The sequence below is a fragment of the Rhinolophus sinicus genome, linkage group LG09, assembly GCF_036562045.2.
Source record: "Rhinolophus sinicus isolate RSC01 linkage group LG09, ASM3656204v1, whole genome shotgun sequence".
NCBI lineage: Eukaryota > Metazoa > Chordata > Mammalia > Chiroptera > Rhinolophidae > Rhinolophus > Rhinolophus sinicus.
This window is the reverse complement of record NC_133758.1, coordinates 10,605,098-10,626,598: the sequence shown is the minus strand read 5'-3', so window position 1 is coordinate 10,626,598 and position 21,501 is coordinate 10,605,098. Positions and strand designations below refer to the sequence as shown.

At 33.2% G+C, this 21,501-nt stretch overlaps 1 protein-coding gene across 9 annotated transcripts in view; it reads left to right on the top strand.

Annotated features, from left to right (window-relative positions):
• Positions 1-21,501, top strand: part of RELCH (RAB11 binding and LisH domain, coiled-coil and HEAT repeat containing) — an 88,968-nt gene that overhangs the window by 9,737 nt on the left and 57,730 nt on the right. For 7 of the 9 annotated variants that reach the window (XM_019729313.2, XM_019729312.2, XM_019729317.2 and 4 more), the window contains exons 2-6: positions 10,516-10,605; positions 15,256-15,327; positions 15,440-15,495; positions 15,592-15,705; positions 21,287-21,490. In XM_019729313.2, coding sequence (XP_019584872.2) covers positions 10,516-10,605; positions 15,256-15,327; positions 15,440-15,495; positions 15,592-15,705; positions 21,287-21,490 — 536 coding nt within the window. The remainder of the gene's footprint in view (positions 1-10,515; positions 10,606-15,255; positions 15,328-15,439; positions 15,496-15,591; positions 15,706-21,286; positions 21,491-21,501) is intronic. The other 2 variants (XM_019729319.2, XM_019729320.2) reach the window with 1 other exon arrangement.

Genomic DNA, 21,501 nt, shown 5'->3' with positions numbered 1-21,501 from the left:
CTCAAAGCAACTTTTTCCAACCCTTCTTCTATTAGTAAAATTGTATTTACAGAAAAAAGAATTTATAAACCTGTTTAGGAATTTTAATTTTTTCCCTATTTTTGTGGAGCCTATGAAAAATTGCTTTAAATTACTTTATTATGAATATGTATAATAAAGTTCTCCCAATAATTTTGCTCCTTCCTGCCTTTTCAACCATGTTGTCCATATACAAAACCTTTGCTGTACTCACACTGTTTAATCAGCCTCCTGAACACGTTTTATGCTTTCCTGACTAAGTACTGTTGTCCATATTATTTTTCCTTCTCGGAAAACTTCTCCTCCGACCTCCTTTTTTTCCAGATCCTGGATATCCTTAAAGGAAGGTCCAGTTTATGTTCCTTCTTCTCCCTGAAGTTTCTCCAGCCCTAGTGATCTCTAAATCCTCCGAACTTTTTTGGGGGAGTCAGTTCCACTTACAGAAATTCATTATATAGAGGCCTGTGATGTGTTCATGTTACTGAAAATTTTTTGTGTTAATGTTTTAGCTGACTAGATTTTTTTTTTTAAAGACCATAGTTGGAGTTCATGCCTCATACATCTTTGTCTTTTTTTCACACATGGCACAAATGCCTAAAGTACATAATTTATACATGTTTATTTAACATGAGTTAAATAAAAGAGACCATGTTTTATTTATGTCTGTGTAACTCATGCCTGATAGTGTGCCTGGCAGACAAGCTTTGAATAACTTGAAGTTCTGTTAAAGAAATGATCTTTAGGTGGTAGGATCCTAGAGACATGTTAGGTTTGAAATGTGAACGATTGGCCTATTCTCTTAGCTCTGCATGATCAAATTTGAGTCTGTCTGAGGCCATTCACAGTATCAGACCTGCAAGCTAGGACTCGAGCATTTGCATGCTCTTAAATATTGTTCAAGAAAACTCGTGGTCTAGAGCTCAGGCTCTGGCGTCAGAGAGCTTGAGTTCGTATTTCTACTCTGACACTTCCTAGTTGCACAACTCTGGATAGTCTGTTTCCTTTACTGTAAAATGCAGATGGTTACGACTCCTTTTACGGGGGTTGTTATGAAGGTTAAATAAGGTTATCTGCAAAAAATGTCTCGCACAGCATCAGGCACAGAACAAGTGGTCAAAAATGTTAAGTATCATAATAACTATTGTCATTAATAATAATCCTCTTTACCTGACAACCATTCATATGGTAAAATCCAGCATTAGAGCAATGTTAACTTAAGCGAATAGTTTGTCAATAAAGTTTGTGTTTCAGACTCTTCCTAAGTTTAAATCTTTTGACTTTGAATTTTAGCTCATTGTGGAACCTTGTAATGAAAAGATAAATTGCAAACTGGGAGACTTGAATTTTACCCCTAGCTTGCTCAGATTAATTCAATCTTTCTACACAAAATGATCTGATTGGATCGCTGTTATCTGTGTACATGGCTTAATTCCAAGCCTTACTGAATTTAATCTTTCTACTCCGCACCGTGGTTTAGTAAAATATTCATTGAATGAATACATAGCCCAGTTTTCTCATCTGTAAAAACGAGAGGGTGAACTTATCTCTAAGATTGCCTCGCTCACTAATGTTTTGAATATAGGGATCAGTGAAATGAGCCTCAGCATTAGCCACGAACTGAGGATCAGAAAATATAAACGTGAGTTTGCCATTGACAGATCTCTAAGATCCATCTTTAAGTGGATAACATACTGAAATGTTTTTATACAACCTCAGCTTTTAAGGTAAGGTAAATTTATTATTTATTGAATTTATATACTATATATTTCTTCCTTTGTCATTTACCATGACAGGTTTTTTAGGTATGGTTCGGTAAATGACCTTTACTGAAAGAATTGGAATTTTAAAGCTAATTGCTTGATACTATTTTTCTTTCTGTTAATTGTAAATTGGGTACTTTGAGGACTTTTTAATTATAAAATGTTCTTATTATAAAAAGTATTAAATGCCTTTGGAAGACAAATTCCAAAATGAAAACAAAAATTCAAGCAGTACAGAGTATGTAGTGAAAATTTTTAATTCTTCTCACAGTCAATTACTATTAATAACTATTAAAAACATTTAATGTACATCTAAGCATATGCAACACACCTACATGGACGTTTTTTAATCCACATCCTTTAAAAAATTATTCTCTTAATATTTTGCTGTACCTTCCTGAGATTAACTTTTCCAAACTCTTCTTCTTTTTATATGAGAGTAACCTGGTACACCAGAGTTGTTCAATAAATGTTTAATTGAATTAACCAATACCCTTTACCATTCAGCAACTGGTCAGTTTTTCCGATACATTTAGCTTTTGAAGTGTTGTATAATTTCCATTAAAGATTTCCTTTTCACGGGTCTAAGACGAAGTCTTCTAACTGTTGTGAAAGTTCATTTTCTCATCGGTACTACAATATTAAATATAAATAAGACTACTTATACATGTGATTTAGCAAATCAGATAAATCTGCATGCCTTATAGTCATACTGTGTGTAACAGATTTAGTTTTCAGACTTAATAAAACTTACAGGTTTTACTGGTTTTCCAACTCTTGAAAATCCCTGATCATTCAGTTTCTGAGTTATAAAGTGAATTATTATGAAGAAGTTAAATAGTCCTGGAATTTGAAGAAATGCTTTGTGGCATACTTCATATTAGGACATGGTAGCTTCTTTCTTAATAAAAGAAATTAGTTTTTCCAAACTCTTCTTTTATATTAGAGTATTGGGAAAGGCATTTGCTTGCCCTGGGGAAAAAATTGTGACTGCGTATTTTTTTGTAAGTGTATTCTTTGAAAGTGTATTTATCTTAGAGCTATAATATTACCTCATATTAGTCTTAAAATCCAAAGTACATTTTATTTACAAAATCTGTTACAGGTTAGTCTAATAAAAGTTGAAATTACTTCCTCATATAAATTTTTTTTTCCGACTCAGTGGAATATATTTTAATGAATTAGGATATTAATTTTATGACATCATAGTTATTGTTATTTAAAGGGTATCAACTTTTTTTCTTGGAAAATATATGAAGTTGTTGGCTTGGAACTGAAAGATATATATATGTGTGTGTGTATATATATATATATATATATATATATATATATATATATATGTTTAGAATATATTTTTTTAGTGGCCAAACTCATACTGTGTTTTATTAAACTGTTTGCTTTCCCCAGGGACTCTCCCTATTGCATAGATGATTTCTTTGAAATTTTCAGAGAAATAGTATAGTGGAGGAATAATGTATTGGTGATCAAATAGACTCTAATCCGTGCCTTTATGTATGATTAAAAATATTAGAAAGAGAAAGAGAGAAATACTTAGAAAACTAACATTAGATAGATACTTAGCATAATAAAAATATTGATCTGAAATCAGCAGCCAACATCAGTACTGATCAGTCCATGAAAATCACAAATAAAACAATGAAGTCTGGTATCACACCACCAGAATGTTGGTTGATAGAAGTTCATCTTATTTGGTGTATGTTTTGATACATAGGTTAGAGACATTAGAATAGCTAATAAGTTGTAAGATGTGTGACTAAAAGCAGAGAGTATGGTACTCAAGTGGAGTTTCTCGTTAGGGCAGTCATGACCAGATAAACTAATATTCCAGGAATATCAAGATGTGAGATCCATGGTCAAAGAATATAAATAGAAAATGCACATACACACCCCCAAAAAGTAGATGGCCAGTATATTTTTCAAAGAATGTTCAAGTTTACCAGGAATCACAGATGCCTAATTAAACAAGATATAATTGTATAGTATGTTAAGTAGTAGAGATTAAAAATAATACCAAGCATTGACAGCACCTATTATATAATGCTGATGGAACTCAGATTACTGTGTATACTTATTTTTGAAAGCAGTTTAATATGTACCAATAGCTTTAATGATATGGCAAATTCTCACTGTATAAGCTTCATTTTTAAAAAGCAAGATACAAATTATGTGTATCCATTATATTTTTGCAAAAATGTCTGCATATACTTAGACACGGGGAAAAGAGATCAAAAAAGAATATCTGAAAAATCTGGGAACACTTTAATGATATCTGATTTAATCTCCAATTTTAGTGGGATTTGGATGATTTATCTAGTTTTCTATGTGCCTTTGTAATTATTTATAATATGCATATTTATAGAATTAGAGGGGAAAACTCTTATTTATGGTGTGGTACAAAACATTGGAGAAAAGTGGTTAGATACATTTTTTTTTAAAGAGCTGGAAATTTTAGGTACTATATGTAGTAATCTAGGAAATCCATTTTACAATAGACCATAGTAGTTATTTTCAGGTTAGTGGTTTATTCCAGTCTCACATTTTATATTTTCACCCATTTAAAAGATGTATAAGTTAAAAGCCTTATAAAGTTTATTTACTATATTTTGAAATTTCTTTCCTTTATTTTCATGACTCATTCTGTAGATTTGGTTCAACTTCAAACAATGGAGGGAAAACACACACACACACACACACACACACAAAACCTTTGTTGTTTAAGACAATAAGAAATAATAGCTATTTTCCAATATTACAACTTTAATGATTAAATTTTAGGAGTCAGTGGATCCTTTTCAATGTTTAACTTTATTTCCCTCTGTATATCCAAGTTTTTCCCCAATATTTTATTTTGATAATTTTAAAACTTAAAAGCTGAAAGAATGTTTACCTCTATGTACCAACCATCTAGATTCTACAATTTGTTTTACTATACTTGCTTTATCGCATATCTGTACATCTCTGCAATCCTCTCTCCCACCAAATATCCATCATATTTTTAATGCATTTCAAATTAAGTTGCAGATGTCAGTATATGTTCCTCTAAATGCTTTAATTTAGCATGCATTTCATTAATGAGAGCTCAATATTTAGAACTCTTTTTTTTCCTTTGGAGGTAAAATTTGAAGACAATAAAAGACAAGTTGTAAGTGTACCATTTGATGAATTTCAACAAATGAAGACACCTTTAATAACCCAAACTCCTGTCAATGTATAGAACAGTTCCGTCACTCTAGAAAGTTCTCTCATGCTCCTCAGTCAGTTCCCACCCCTTCTGGCCCTGCACTCCAAGAACCATTATTATGATTTTTTTCTACCATTACATTGCCTGTTCTAAAACTCTGTACAAATGGAATTATACCATATGTACGCTTGCATTCAGCATAAAGCATTGAGATTCACTCATGTTGTTGCCGATATCAGTGTTTTCGTTTTTTTAAATTGCTGAATAGCGTTCCTGAGTTCAGCCCATTTTTAATTTGAACTTTTGAGACTTCTGTGGTTATTGTTATTTGATATTTCTTTGCTTATACTTAAAAGAAATTATGCTGTAATGAAGGGTACTATAATATTTGGTTTTCTGTTATTTATGTTGTCGTAAAACTTAATATTAAGTTACTTATCAGTTGTAATGAAACTGCAGAGAAATTAAATGCTTCTCTGGTTAGAAACATAGTGTTCTAAGAAGAGTGCTATATAGAGAATTTTACTAGTTCACCTTAATAGGAATTTAAAGATAAGTGGTACATTGATTATGACATAGCTCTATTTGAAGCTAACCATTTCGATTACTAGCATGTTAATTGTTTTAAAAAGATGTGGGGAAGCCCCAGGTGGAGTCCAAATCTGTATTCCTATGACTTGCATTCATTTGTCCAGATTGTGCTTTCTGAGCACAGATCATCTGTTTCCTTAGATCAGTGCATTTATTTACCAGGACATGTTAGTTCTACGTCAAAAAATAACCCAGATCAGACCACTTCTTAATTTCTGCTGCCTCTGTTCCAATCCAAATTTGATCAGCTCTCACCTCTGTGCCTATCTACAAACTATTCTTACAGCAGCCAAAATTATTTTCTAAAAAATGTATTTTTGTTGTTTCCCATTATACTTGGAATAAAATTCAAACTGTTTACAGTGATTTTCAAATTGTTTACGCTGGCCTCTGTAGTTCTTGACTCAGGTTGACCTGAAACTTTCTTACCTCATTCTGATCTCATCTTTTCAGAAGGGCTTTCCCTGAGCACACTACCGTGTATCCCTGAAAATAAGACCTAGCCGGACAATCAGCTCTAATGCGTCTTTTGGAACAAAAATTAATATAAGACCCGGTATTTATTATGTTATACATTATATTATATGAATTATATTAATTATATATTAATTATTATATTATATTAATTTTTTTGCCAAAAGACGCATTAGAGCTGATTGTCTGGCTAGGTCTTATTTTCAGGGATACACAGTAATATCGCTCCCCAACTTACAACTACCTACTCTTCTGGCCTTGTCTTTGTTTACTTTCTTTACACCATTTTGATCATTAGCTGATTTTTTAAACTTAATTATTGCTCTCTTTCCCACTAGAATATTCTCTAAGAACAGGGACCTTGTCGGTTTTGCTGACAGAATGTTTAAGATGGTGCCTGACAAATAGTAATAGGATATTAAGTGTTTTCAGATATTAAGTGTAATTCAGTAAGTCTTTCTCTAATTTGAACATTTGAATCTCTGTTTTTGTATTATTTTCCATACAGTAAAACAGCAATAGGTTTTTACAATGACAACCCTACACTTGCAGAATTCTACAGTGTCTTCTGGCTAAGAAAGCTATGTAGTCATGTACTGTCTTGGAAAGAGTAGAAGATTGAATTAGTGTTTACCAAGGAGGAACCACCCTAAAAAACTGAGTGTTCAACAGTAACCAGTTCTGCATGTGTAAAATTAATATAGATGCAGATTCCTTGTAAAAGTGATTTTACTATTTTATTTATAGCCTGGTTCACTCCTGTCAACTATGATAAAATGCCCTTCCTCGCCCATTGGAGCTTTTGTACACTGTAACCTGACTATTTATATCACACTTGTCCTGCAGTTGACAACTGCATGCACTTGTTTGTACACTTCCTCATTTGTTGACTTGGTGGACATTTATTCTTTTAGGGCTAGGTGTAAAATATTTGTTGATTGAAGCCTTCCACGTCCCTATTGAATCTGGGAGTCACTGCTAGTGAAGTGGGTTCTGAGAAACAGGAAATTTCTCATCTGTTTCAAAAACAAACAAATGACTACATCACCTGTATGTAGTAAGAGTTGAGATGTTTTTATGTGAATTTTCCCCTTTTCAGCGTTTTGCTTTTCTGTGTAGCACTTGATCATCTGGCATACTCTGTCTGTATCTCTCTTGTTCACTGCTATATGCCCAGTATCTACAACAGTACCTGGCACAGAGTAGGTGCTTTATAAATGTGTAGTGAATGAATGAATGGTAACCCTTTAAAAACATAAAAACCACTCTTACCTTGACAATCGTGAAAACAGGCCTCAGGCCACATTTGGCCCAGGTCTTAGCTGTCAACCCTTCTTCTAAAGCATTATTCCCCTTCACAAATGAATATTATATTTTTATGTTACAGAAAGTAGAGAGGGAGAGCAGTCTAACATTTCTCAAAATGTGTTTTTGGGAAGTCAAAAGTGATAAGTGGGTTTTCAGCTGTGCAGGGACAGCGCCCCTAACCAACAAGTTCTTCAAGAGTCAACTGTGTATATGTGTGTAAGATTATACGGATAATTATACATACGTAATCATATAAGTATATAATTTCCCCCTGAATTCTTCTTAGGAGCCTCTTGCGGCACAAAGGCCTTTGTGAAAATTATTTAGGTAATTGGTTAACTTGATTTTGCCCTCCTTTTGGAAGGATAGTTTTGTTGGATATGGAATTTGAGTTGCGGTTTTTCTCATTGCATTCTAAAGATGTTCCTCTTTTAAATAGCTGTATATAAGCAATTTAAAAATATTACCCATTTACAGTGTACAATTCAATTGCTTTTAGTATATTGATAGAGTTGTATAACCATCCCTCAATCTAATTTTAGATCATATTCATCACCTGAAAAAGAAATCTGTCCTCCGTAATCAAACATCCCATTCACCCCACCCTCCAGTGCTAGGAAACTACTACGTAATCTACTTTCTGCCTCTATAGAAGTCCCTTATCAGATGTTTGATTTGCAAATATTTTATCCCATTTTGTGGTTTGCGGTTTTACTTTCTTGATGGTGACTTTGAAAGCACAAAAGTTTTTAATGTTGATTAAACCCAGTTTATCAGTTCACTCAATTATCTCTTGTGTTGGTTTCCTATGGCTGCTGTAAACAAACATCACAAATGTAGTTTAAAACAATACGAATGTATTATTTTTACAGTTCTGTAGGTCAGAAAACTGACATGGGTCTTGTGATGGGCTAAATGGACTAACATCGGTGTCGGCAGTTCCATGTTCTTTTTTGGAGGCCCTTGGAGAAGCCTTTTCCACCTTCTAGGGGCTACTTGTATGCCTTGGCGTGTGGCCCTCTTCCATGTCTAAGAACCTTTGCTATTACATTGGGACAACCTGAACAATCCAGGATAATCTCTCTATTTTAAGGTCAACTGATTAGCAACCTTAATTCCATCTGTATGTGTGGTAATTTCTTCCCAGTTTCCAGAGATTAGGATGTGGACATCTATGAGGGGTTGTTCTTCTGCCTATCACATTGGTTATGCTTTTGTGTTGTAGCTAAGAAATCATTACCTCAGCCAAGACCACAAAGAGTTGCTTCCACATTTCCTACTAAAGCTTTATAGTTTTCACTGTTATATTTAGGTTTGTGATCCATTTTCAGTTAGTTTTTTCTTACGATATGAAGTGGTCCACCATCCTTCTTTTGCATGTGGATAGCTAATTGTCCTAGTGCCAGTTGTTGTAAAAACTATTCTTCAAGTCTAGAATCAAGAAGTGTGATTTCTCCATTCTTATTCTTTTTCAAGATTGCTTTGGCTTTTTTTTTTTTTTTTTTTGAGACTTTTTCATTTCCATATGAATATTAGGATCAGGTTCTCAATATTTGCAAAAGAAGGCGGGGAAGCCAACTGGGAGTTTTTTAAGGGATTTTGGGATTTCACTGAATTTACACATTGTGAATTATTGCTATCCTAACGTGGATCTTCTGATCTATGATGTTAGCTATGTCTTTCCATTTATTTAGATCATCTTTAATTTCTTTCAGTGATGTCTTATAGTTTTCAATGTGCAAGTTTTACAGTTTTATTCTTAAATTTGTTCTTAAGTATTTTATTCATTTAGATGTTACTAGAAGTAAAATTGGTTTCTTAATTTTGCTTTTGGATTGTTCATTGCTAGTATATAAAAATTTGATTTTGATGATCTTGGACTATGCAACTTTGATAAATTTATTTATTAGGCCTAATTATTTTTTAGTGGAATCCTTAGGTTTTTATATTCAAAACCATGTCATCTGTGAATAGAAGTAGTTTTACTTCTTCCTTTCCCATCTGTATGCCTTTGGTTTCGTGGTTTTTTTAATGAGAAATCAGCAATCATTCAAATTGTTGTTCTGTATGTAATGTGTTGTTTTACTCTGGCTGCTTTAAATATTTTCCCTTCATTTTTGGTTTTCAGCAATTTGATTATGAGATGCCTGTTTCTGTTCTCTTTGTCTTACTCTGTGTTCTCTGAGCTTCTTGAATTTGTATATGTCCCATCTCTTGCTTCACCTATTGTTGATTCCAATTTCACAAATGTTAGACCTTGTATTATTTTTTACGCCAATTCTGCCAATGTTAGACCTTGTACTATTATCTCATAGGTCCCTGAGACTCTGTTAATTTTCTTTTCAATCTTTATTCCTCTCTGTTCTTCAAATTGGATAATTTCTATTAATCTATATTTAAGGTCATTGACTTTTTCCTCTGTTATTTCCATTTTGTTATTAAATGATAGAGTGAATTTTACATTTCAGATATTCATTTTTCAGTTCTAGAATTTCCACAGATTTCTTATATTCTGTTTGTCTGCTAAGATTTCATATCCTTTCATTTATATATGCATATGTTCCTTTACTTCACTGAGCATAGTTATAATAGCTATTTTAAAATCTTAGTCTGCTAATTTTAGCACCTGGAATTATTTTGGGGATGGCCCCTGTTGCTAAGAGTTTTCTCTTGGGACTGGGTCACATTTTACTAGTTCTTGTGTATCACATAAGTTTGGATTGTATGGTGGGCAATGTGTGTGCTATATTGTGGAGATGGAATTCTGTTTTTTTAATTTGTTTTTGTTTTATTTGTTTGTTTAGTAAGAAATTATCTTCTTGGATTCAGTCTGCAAAGTTTCAGGCAGCAACTCAAAAATTTCGTTTCGGTTTTGTTCTTTGTTTGATTTGTTTTTTATGTTTAGATGGGCTGGTTGCAGTATGCCCGGTGTGTGCATTGTTCAGGAGTTAACCACAGATGTGGGCAGGATAACTTGAGTTATTTTATAGTAGTTTAATTGGCACGAGCAATTTTTATAGTTCTATTGTTTTAATAGAATTCCTAGATCTTAGAATAATAGTTTTATTAACTGGAAAAATTGTCACTGGTTGATTTCCAGTCCCTTATTTTGATAATTAAATAAAAATCTGTTTAATTCTTCTCTTTTTCTCTTCATTGTAGATCGAGCGGGGAGCATCAGTACCCTGGATTCTTTAGACTTTGCAAGATATTCAGATGATGGGAACAGGGAAACAGATGAGAGAGTGGCAGGTGAGTAAGATTGTAAAGACAGATTTGGATTCTTTGACATTCCAGAAATAATAAAAAGACTTGAGGCATTCTCTTCCTTCTACAATTTGGTATGTTAATATAATTATATAGTTATTATACAGACTTATGTTACTAATTTATTGGCTCCAACCCCAAACTTCCTCTTCCAGTGGTGCTGTGATTGATTGGTTATGCACACCTACGATTTGCTCAGTTCTGCTTGGCAATAGCCAACCGTTTCTAGCCGTGTAGTTATAAAACTGGGTCAAACAGGTGTAAGTCAGCCATGGCTTACCACCAAGTTAGCTGGACCTTGGCCTCCTCATTCCTGTGATCCTCCAAACCAGGGCTAGTATTCAGGTGTTGTATACCAGTACAACTCTGATTGTTAAAATGCTTGTGAGCCCGTGGGTGAATAAAACTTTGTCTTGAGTTTCCCAGGTATTCCCTAGCCATCACAGCATCTCTCCAGAAACTTCTCCTGATTGTCCTATGATCCAGAAAAGAAAGGATTAATGGTTGGTACAGCAGGGGCCTCCAGGACCTTGCCCATTCCAATAAGAAGACCAAACTCATCCCAGTCGTCCCACTCCCTTCCCCCCCAACCCCCGCCAGTTCTGCCTTCCACTTGTCACCATTGGATCTGTAGGCACTTCAGAAGACCAATTTGTATTTCCTGTGTTCTGCCGTATCAAATGAGGCCAATTAGATTCTGTTGGGGGTCCACCCTGGAGTTGACAGTGTAGCAGCCCTGGCTCCTTTTAAGCATTAAATGTCTGGTATCGTTCCTTTCTGTGCCAATCTGTCATTAAAGTCATTCTTGAGTGCCCTGTAGGAATTAGTTTTCATAGGACATTGGCTAGAGAGAGATGGGGAAGCAGATAGACATTAGTTAGGTACTTTGATCTCCACCAGAATCGTGGGCACTCCTGGAACAGGATGGATGCCTGACTGGACAGATGGAGCTTGTGGGAACAATATGGAGTCAGGGAACACCCATAATGTGGATTCCACTCTTGTCCAACTCTGTTGATTTTTTTCTTCCACTTACTGGTACACGTTTATTAAAACTTACCAAATGTTTACCTATTGTGGTCATTATGAATAAAAGTGACTGCTAATTTTTACATAGTGCTTGTTCCATTCTAAACACTGTCCTAAATATATATTAACCCATTGCGTTATAGAATTATCATCGTCCTCCGCTTCCCAGGAAATTGAGATCCTCAGAGGGATTATTTAAGACTTCAGTGGCAGAGCTAGGATGTAAATGCAGATAGCCCAGCAACAGAGCCCACAATTAGCTGTGCCATGTGCTACCTCTCAGCGTGAAGGATGAAGTTTGGCCTGATTAAAAATGACATTCTGATATGTGATTTTCATTCCCCAAGAAAGGAGATATTGAATATTTAAAAGTCTCAAACAGTATTATATGAGTTAAAAAAAGATGTAATTGTTTTTAGTTCAGCAGAAGCTAAGAGGAAGCAGTGTAAACAATAGCAATGCCAGTTGAATAAGGAAGGCATTGGAAGAACTTAATGTGGCTCCCTGTATCAAATCATGATTTGTCATAAGCATTATTAGTTGACAGCTGTATCAAAACACCAAATCCTATCAGTAATACCTAAAAATTAGCAAATCAAATGGACATTATTTGAATAATTTTAGGACTAATTTATCCAACTAATTATCATTTTAAGTAGTATTATGTTATATATAGTTATTTAGTAAATGTTGGATGTTATATATTTTAGTTTATATATTAAATATTAAATACGTGGTATTTTAGTTTAGCAAGAGTAACCAAATGTATCTAGTTTTATATATTGTGTTGTTCAGATGGTTACATACTTGTATTGGAAAATAACTCCTACCCAGAAATTGGCCATACAATTATTTTCTTTCCTTTAATTTGCATTTGAAAATCTAAATTTTAGATGTAGTCAAATATAAGAGGATCATCATTATTCTCATTGTTTAGGTATTCTAGGCTGTGAATGAACTACGACTAGCAAATATTTCACCATAATATTAGTGGTATGTTAAGTTGGGACATCAAAAAATTGGGTGTTTTTGTTTTGTTTTGTTTTTCTGCTTTGAAATTTCCATGTAGTCAGTTGTGCGTCTCCCAAGTCATGAGAGCGTGATCTTTTAGCAGTCAAATACCTCTGCTATTATACCAGCATTATTCAGTCCTGGTTAGGGGATAACCATTTCAACTCATCTGGAGTTAGTTACACTATGTCATTAATTATCTTGGTAAGATTTTTATATGCATTATTAGAATATACCGATGTCTTTGCAGTTATTACTTTAGTTCCAATAACATTGCATTCAGCAGGATTGGGCTGCTAGAGGGTTGGGATAGTGGAATGAGCAGGTTGGTAGTTGGTGCCTACAGTGGTTTTTAAAAACATACACATCCTCAAACATTTTCATGAAGAATTACAATATTTGAAAAATACTTAGTTTGTTTGGTACAGTGTATCTTGTTACATGATTAATTTTTAGCCTTAAGCCAATATTTTTTAATAAAGAAGAGACATATTCATATATATGTAAAAATAGCTGTTTACCCCTTTCTTGTGGAACTTTGTCACATAACTGCAATTACTTTATAGAGATGCGTTATAGCTTCAGAGATATGCCTCTGTCTTTTAAAGTCTATATTGTATATTAAGAAACATGCAGCAGAGTGAACTCATTTTGTTAAGCACTATCTTTTCAAAGCATTGGTAACTTAATGACATTTGGCAGTGTATATGTAGGTGTGCATAAAAATCTAAATTCTTGCCGTCTGACATGGGTTTTTCTGGCTTTCTGTGCCTTGATCATTCAGTGTTTTGTTCTTGATCACCTAAACTTTCACCAGTTGAATTTGAGTTTTTCACAGTTTGTGTTATAACCATTTTTTGTATTTTTTTTTCATATTTCTATCTACTGGTGCAGGGCATTTCTGATCTGCAATTGTTCTGTAATGTGTTTTAGTAAATTGTAAATGATGCTGAAAGTATAAATATATACTCATTTTACCTACAGTATAGTTAAGTATTTTTAAATCAAAATCAATTACCTAGAGTTTTGAAATTAAAATAAACTTACTCTGCACTTATCTTATACGCTGAATATGTGCAGTCTAACTTTAGACACAAACTCTAAGTTTTCAGAAGTGTAAGTTTTACAGAAAATATTTTTAACTTTGTTGCACAGAAATGTTTGCAGATCAGCACTGCTGACTACCAAAAACAAAATAGTAACATACACGTCATCTGATTTTTAGTTGTGCTTCCATGTTGCTGCATTGAAATTCTGTGCATCAAAATAATTGGCCTTCATGCACTACATGTGATTCAGTTACACGTTAAGTTTTTAATGAAAATATGCAAACTGAGTGAATCCTAATTTTTCCATATATTTTTATAGCTTTGTTGTCTCCGATAGCATCTCATTTGCCATCTTCTTTTTGCTATTAGTCAATCAAGAAAAAATTGCTCATTTAATTTGCTAGTTTTTATGCAGAACTATTTGACTACAGTAATTTCTTAATATTTAGTTGTGGCAAGATGACCTAATTTTCCTAGCGGTTTACTTCACAGAAATGGCTTTATTTATACTTTAGAATAGTATTTATATATACATATATATTTTTTAAATCCCAGTTAAGACACGTAGAGTTAAATCTTGTTCGTAATGCAACATTTTAAAGAGCTTAGTAAATTGTTTCCTCAATACTAATGTTCATCTTATAATCAGACTCTGATAAAAGGAAAAATCTTTGAGTTTCATTAGTACCTCTTAACTTGAATAAATATCTGTTTGAAGAGTTATCAGAAAATTTGAAATTCTGAATAATTTTACTTAATATCCTTAGATAATTAATAATTACACTTTTAGAATTGTACACAATCCTTTGCTTTAGAATGATCTTAGTTAGAAATTAAAAGCAAACTATTTACACACCCTTTGGCTTTAAATGAAACCTGAAAAAACCCTTTGGAACTTTTTCCGTTATGTTTTTAATGTATCTATGCTTGTAGAAAACACGCTTATATGTAGAAAAGTTTATAGGCATCCCAACATTTGTTAAATATTTAAACTATATTCCTTCACCATCTTAATGAAGGGATATAGTCACTAACATTTTTGTATATAGATTTATAACGTTACTCTAGCTAATACCTTTAAAAATACCTTTTTCTTTTTAATCCTAAAGTTTTCTTTAAGTATATTTGCTTGGACTTCATCTAGTTTTTATCTTTCCCCCTAAAATTATATCACCTGAAAACATGTCATTGCATTTTCTTACCTCGGCTGAGTGAGGCAGAAGCACCCAGATTACTAATATTTTTATTTACCTAGATGAGAGTATGCCATAGATTTTATTTTTAAATAGAGCTATTCCTTGTCAGACAGCTAGAACATTTTTATCAATAGTCCCCTGAATTCTAAAACCATGGAAAACATTCACCAGTTTGCTTGCAAATCAACTCTGCTGCATGCGTTCACAAGTTTCATAAAGATTGCATGCTTTCTGTTTTCAATACAGATTGTATTTTTTTTTCATACCCATCCTTGCTTTTTATTTTTTTATTTTTGTTTCCCTTTTCTTGGTTGGATGCCTGTGTGTGTTTATTCCAAATCCCTGTCCAGTCCTGGAGTTTGAACTACGGAAAGCCAAGGAGACCATTCAGGCCCTCCGAGCCAACCTGACAAAGGCTGCAGGTGGTGTACATAAAACTTTTTTGAGACTTTTTCTACTTTGACAATGTAGAAGTAGCAGGGATATTTTCAAATGTAAAATATTAAAATATTATTTATATATTTTTTCCACCAGAACACGAAGTTCCTTTACAGGAACGAAAAAATTACAAATCAAGTCCTGAAATTCAGGTGGGTGAATGACAAATCTAAAAGTATCTTCCACATAAAATAGCATAAATATTGAAGGAGGAAACCTTATGGTATTGTATCTTATTTCGCCTCCAGGAGCCAATCAAACCTCTTGAAAAGAGAGCTCTAAACTTCTTAGTCAATGAATTTTTATTGAAGAATAACTACAAGCTTACATCAATAACCTTTTCAGATGAAAATGATGATCAGGTACAGTTACTTTTTTTAACAATCCTTTATTTCCTTTTTAACTTAAAATGTACTTATTTTGTCTTTTATTTAGTTTCTTTAATTTTTTAAAGTTATGCGTATAGTAAAATTCTATAAGGCTGGTCACCAAACACAGCATTTTCTTGCCTATCCGGTCTAGTATTCTATTGACTTACAGATTTCTTCTTTTTACATAAAGAGTTCTCATTCTTTCCGTGTAGCTTTTTACAACTCCCCAGTAACTATTTAATCTACTCATATGCTCATGTATTTATAGAATGTGCTGATGTTTTTCACTTTAAACATTTACTTGGTAGTACAGATTAATGTATATTTATAAAAACAGTTTAACTAAAAATGTCTTCAGTAGAACTATAATAATTAAGATGATAAATGCATAACAGCAATTAAGAGAATATTTTCAACGAGAGTGTGAATGTAAGTTGTGTTTTGAATAAGAGGCAACTTTAGAACTTTATTTTCCTGATAGAATCTTGTAAGCAAAGAAAGATGGCTTGTTTTAGTGTTATCTCCCAACCCTATAATATTTTGACTTCTTAGTGCTAATAGATTAGTTTGAGCTTGCACCTTAGGAAAGTAAATACCAAAGAGTTTATTATGTAGAAATCAGGAGGCCATCATTTCAAATCAGGTATATTCCATTGGTCGATAAAATATTCCATGGATTGTTTAATAAAAATAGATGTTCTCAAAGGGAGATAGCAGTTCAGTTACTCCCTCAGTTATTCTACGTAACACTTCTACATAACATTACATAATTTTATATAACACTTGATCATATCAAATCCAACAACATGTAAAAAGGTTTATCCAAGTAATATAAGGTTGATTTATATTCAAAAGTCAGTCATTGTGACTCACCATATTAAAAAATGAAAAGAGAAAAAAAATTATATGATCATTTCAGAAGATGCAAAAAAACACATCTGACACAGTCGAACATCTATTCCCCATAAAAACTTTAAAGAAACTAGGAATAGAGAAGAATTTCCTCAACTTCATGAAAGACATTTATAGAAAGCGTATCACTAACATCGTAAATGGTGAAAGATGAGAAACAAAGCAAGGATATCTACTCTCACTGCTTCTGTTGAACATCGTACTGAAGATTCAGGCCAATACAAGGCAAGAAAAAGAAATGAAAGTCACACATATTGGAAAGGAAGAAATAAAACTGTCTTTATTCACATGATTGCATATGTAGAATATCCTTTGGACTATCCAAAAAACTAATCATTGATTTTAGCAAGGTTGTAGGATACAAGATCAGTAAACAAAAATCCATTGTATTTCTGTATGCTAGCAATAATTAGAAATTGAATTAAAAAAAATATTATTTACAAAGTATTAAAAAATAGGAAATACATAGGGATAAATTGGATAAAGCTATGTACACTGAAAGCCATTATACATGCTGAGAGAAACCAAAGAACACCTAAGTGAGATACTATGCTCATAGATCAGAGGATTCAATGTTGTGTTTCTCCAAATTGATTTGTATTTTCAGTGCAATCTCAATCAAAATCTCACCAGCATTTTTTGTAGAGATTAGTTTATTTCAAAATTCTTATGGAAATGGAAAGAACCTAGTACTACAGCCAAACTTTAGTAAAGAACAAAGTTGGAGGACTTTTCCTGACTTCAAGATATTGTAGTCGAGACAGTCTTTTTGGCATAGAGACAGACACATAGGTCGGTGGACCGTAATAGAGGATGAAGAGATTGACTTACACATAGATGATTTTTTTATTTCTGACGAAGTGCAAACTAAATATCATGCAGAAAAGATAGTCTCTTTTACAACTGGTAAAAGAGGGGGCATTTGATATTCATATGCCCCCCCTCCAAATGAACTTCAAACCATACCTCACACTATATGCCAAAATTAATTCAAATGGATCATAGATTTAAATGTAAAGAGGAAGCTGTAAGGCTTCTAGAAGAAAATGTGGGAAAAATTTATTGCAACCTTAGATTTCTTAGATATGACACCAAAAGCGTGGTGCTTTCAACAGATTTGTTCTCATCAAAATTGATGACTTCTCTTTGAAAGCTACTTTGAAGCAAATGAAAAGATAACCCATGGATTGGGTAAAATATTTGCAAGTAACATATCTGAAAAAGGACTTGTATCCAAAGTATATAATGATCTCTCTAACCTTAATAATAAGAAAACAACCCCATTTTTTAAATAATGGGCAAAAAATTTAAACAGATGCTTTAACAAAGATCAGACATCACACTGAGATACCACGGCACACTAATTAGAGTATCCAAAACTGTACCAAGTCTTGGCAAGGATGTTCAGCAATTGGAAATCTCCTCATTGCTGGTGGGAATGCAAAATGGTAGTCACGTTCTAACACATTTTGGCAGTTTCTTTAAAAAGTTAAAACATTTATCACCGTATGACATGGTCATTCCATTCCTAGATATGACAATCCAAGAGAAATGAAAGCATATGCCCAAGGATTCCTACACAATTTTCATAGCAACTTTATTTATAATACCTAAAATCTGGAAAACAACCCAAATATCCAAGAGCAAGAATAGAAATTTGGATAGAAAATCTTACATCCTTACAGTGAAATACAACTCAGCAACAAAAAGGAATGAACTCTACTGATAAATACAACACAGATCAATCTGAATGAAGGAAACCAGACAGGTCACTTGCTGTATGGTTCCATTTATATAAAATTCTAAGGAATGTAAAGAAAACAGATCAATATTTGCCTAGGAACAGGGAAGGTATGACTAATAAGAGGGAAAAGTTACAAAGGGGTCCAAGAAAACTTTTGAGAGTGTGAACAAGTTCATTTTCTTTCAAGTTCATTGTGGTGATCTAATCAGGGGTGTATACATATGTCAAAATTTAGCAAACTGTACATTTTAAATTAGTTTGTGGATTTATTTAACTTGTACAGTTTGTTGTATGTTAATTATACCTCAGTAAAGCTGTTTTTGTTTTTTTGTTTTTTGTTTTTTTAAAAAAGGCATTGGAAATGTTCATCAATAACCTGTTTTTTAACCACTAAACATTTGTGGTAATTTCAAGTGGCCTGAAACCAGTGCTGCCTAAAGCCCTCTCATGTTCAGCCTCTGGCCAAGATTTAAGACTTTTCACCCTATTTTATTTTTTATCTTCTACCCCCATTTTAGGCATTTGTCATTACCTGGAATTATTTCTTGTCTCCCTGACTAAACTGTAAGCTTCTTGAAACTAAAAGAGTCTCTTGTTTATCTCTGTATCTGCGTAAATTAAAATATTTATTGATAATTTTCTCATATTTTTATCTGCATATACTCGCTGTCATACCGCTCTTTGCTTCCTTCCTTCCAGTTCTTTCTTTTATGACTGATTTACTTCCCATCCTTTTTTTCTATTGTGCGATTTGAAACTTATTTAATCATAAATAAACTTTCTATATTTTCAGCTTGTCCTCAGAATGTCCTTTTTGCCTTAAATAAAACTTGTCTCTTCACTGAGGATGCTATTTTCCCCTATTTTCCAAGTAGATGATGGCGCATCTCACGGTCTAATTCCCGAAGCTCCCCGGCTCCAGCAGCATGGCTCTGTACTCTACGTTAGGAAGTTTCCACACTCCCACTGCCGTTCTCTGGACTTTGTCACTGTCTTACTCCCACTACATGTTTTTCCCCTTATTATCTCCACCTCCCTAATCTTTCCCTGTTTTTCCTATCAGTCATCTCTCCTGCCCTCTGCTTTAACTCCTTTCTTGTCAATTCTAAATCTATAAGCCCTCTCAACTCTCTTTTTAGCTTATCTTTCTACCCGCCTCTTCAACATTAAATCTTTCACCCATTCGCTGTAATCCTGCCAAACACAAGGGCTTGCATCTCCCGGAACATATCTAGTTCCTTCAGAGTTTTGTATTTTTTGCTCATTCTTCCCCTTGTCTGTAAAATAATTGGTTCCCCTAGCCTCTCTTTGCCATCTGCCTCGTAAATATCGAAACTTTTTCCAAAAGAGTGCACAGGTCATCTACTTCCAGAAACCTTTCCTCACCCCCCACCTCAAGACAGAAATTGACTCTCTTCTAGGAATTCTTTACGTTCCTGTGATCATAATACCTGTGATACTTTAGGTTCTACCTATTTCTTTATGTCCCCACTCTTTAACTGCGCAAGTCCCTAAATGGTGACATTTTATCCCTGGTTCTAAGCAAAGGGTAGATACCTAGTAAATATTGGATGAATATAGATGGATAAATGGACATTTGAATGTTATTTGTACTATTCATTTATTCTTTTTTAAGGATTAAATTTGTTTAGTTCTTGTTGTAGGCCAAGCACTGTGTTAAGGCCTTAATAAACATTTTGTTTTTTCCTCAGTAAAACCCTCCGGGATAAGTATTATGCCCATCTTACAGATGAGCTATTTAAGTTTCAAATTAATTTATAACAGCAGTAAGAGGAGACAGATATGAAATTCATACTTGGACTTTTCTTCAAAGCCCTCATTTCTAATACCTATCTCTTATCTGCCTCAGATTTAACCCTCAATAATAGTTGTTCCCATTATCCATTGAGCTCTCAAAGGATTGAGAGTATCACGTTTAGAACATTCAAATAAATAAAAGTTATAAATAAGTTACAAGATATCAAATTAGTACTAAATTCTGATGTATTAGAGGAAAAGAGAATGGTAGGGCAATGTATTTGCATGTGATTGATTATTCTGGAACTTTATAAAGCTCTTTTTAAAAGTTTTGCCCACAGACTGCTTGCAGTGTACTTTCCCTTTTTGTACTTTAATAATAAAATTGTACTAAATTGAATTCAAGAGAATGCTTCATACACAACAAATTGAAGAGAAGTTGCTTCGTTTCTGAAAGTTTCCAGAAGTATATTTAATAATATAAATTGGAGTACATGCCTTTTTGTACTTTAATAATAAAATTGTACTAAATTGAATTCAAGAGAATGCTTCATACACAACAAATTGAAGAGCAGTTGTTTGGTTTCGAAAGTTGCCAGAAGTATATTTAATAATATAAATTGGAGTCAAATAGGTACAGCAGAAAGACAAGCAGATTAAATTGCTTGCTTACCCACCAGAGATTACACTAAATACATATAGGTTGGAATAATAAAGAAAGGAAGAACAAAGTTAATGCCACTCATAGTTTACTTATAATAGGTACAACTTATGAACTAAAGCTTCTTAAATCTAGACATGTTCTATGACTTCATGCAAATATTTAAACATGTTTTACAAACTTGAAAGTTAACACAAGTTTTAAAGTTGATAGTTTACATTTTTGAGAGATTTAATAAAAGATTATGTGCAACATCTTGACGTCTAAGAGTTAAACCTGTTTACTTAGAATATTAAGAAACTTACAAGAATAATATTGGACAGTAGAAGATGTAAAAATAAGTTTATGAATGATTACTTACTTGGAACATATACTTTAACATTATAACAAGATTATGTTGGGTTTTTAAGATATTGGCAATAAGGAATAAAATAAATCTCAAGTGCAGAGTAAAATTGCCTCAGATTGTTTTTATATTAATATTTTTTACCTTTCAGGATTTTGAACTATGGGATGATGTAGGATTAAATATTCCAAAACCTCCAGACTTATTGCAACTTTATCGAGATTTTGGAAATCATCAGGTAACTGGAAAAGACCTTGTAGATGTGGCCAGTGGAGTAGAAGAAAGTGAATTGGAGGCCCTTACACCAGTTTCAGGCAACCTTCCTCCAACTCTTGAAATTCCTCAGACTTTAGAGGTGAGCGATGT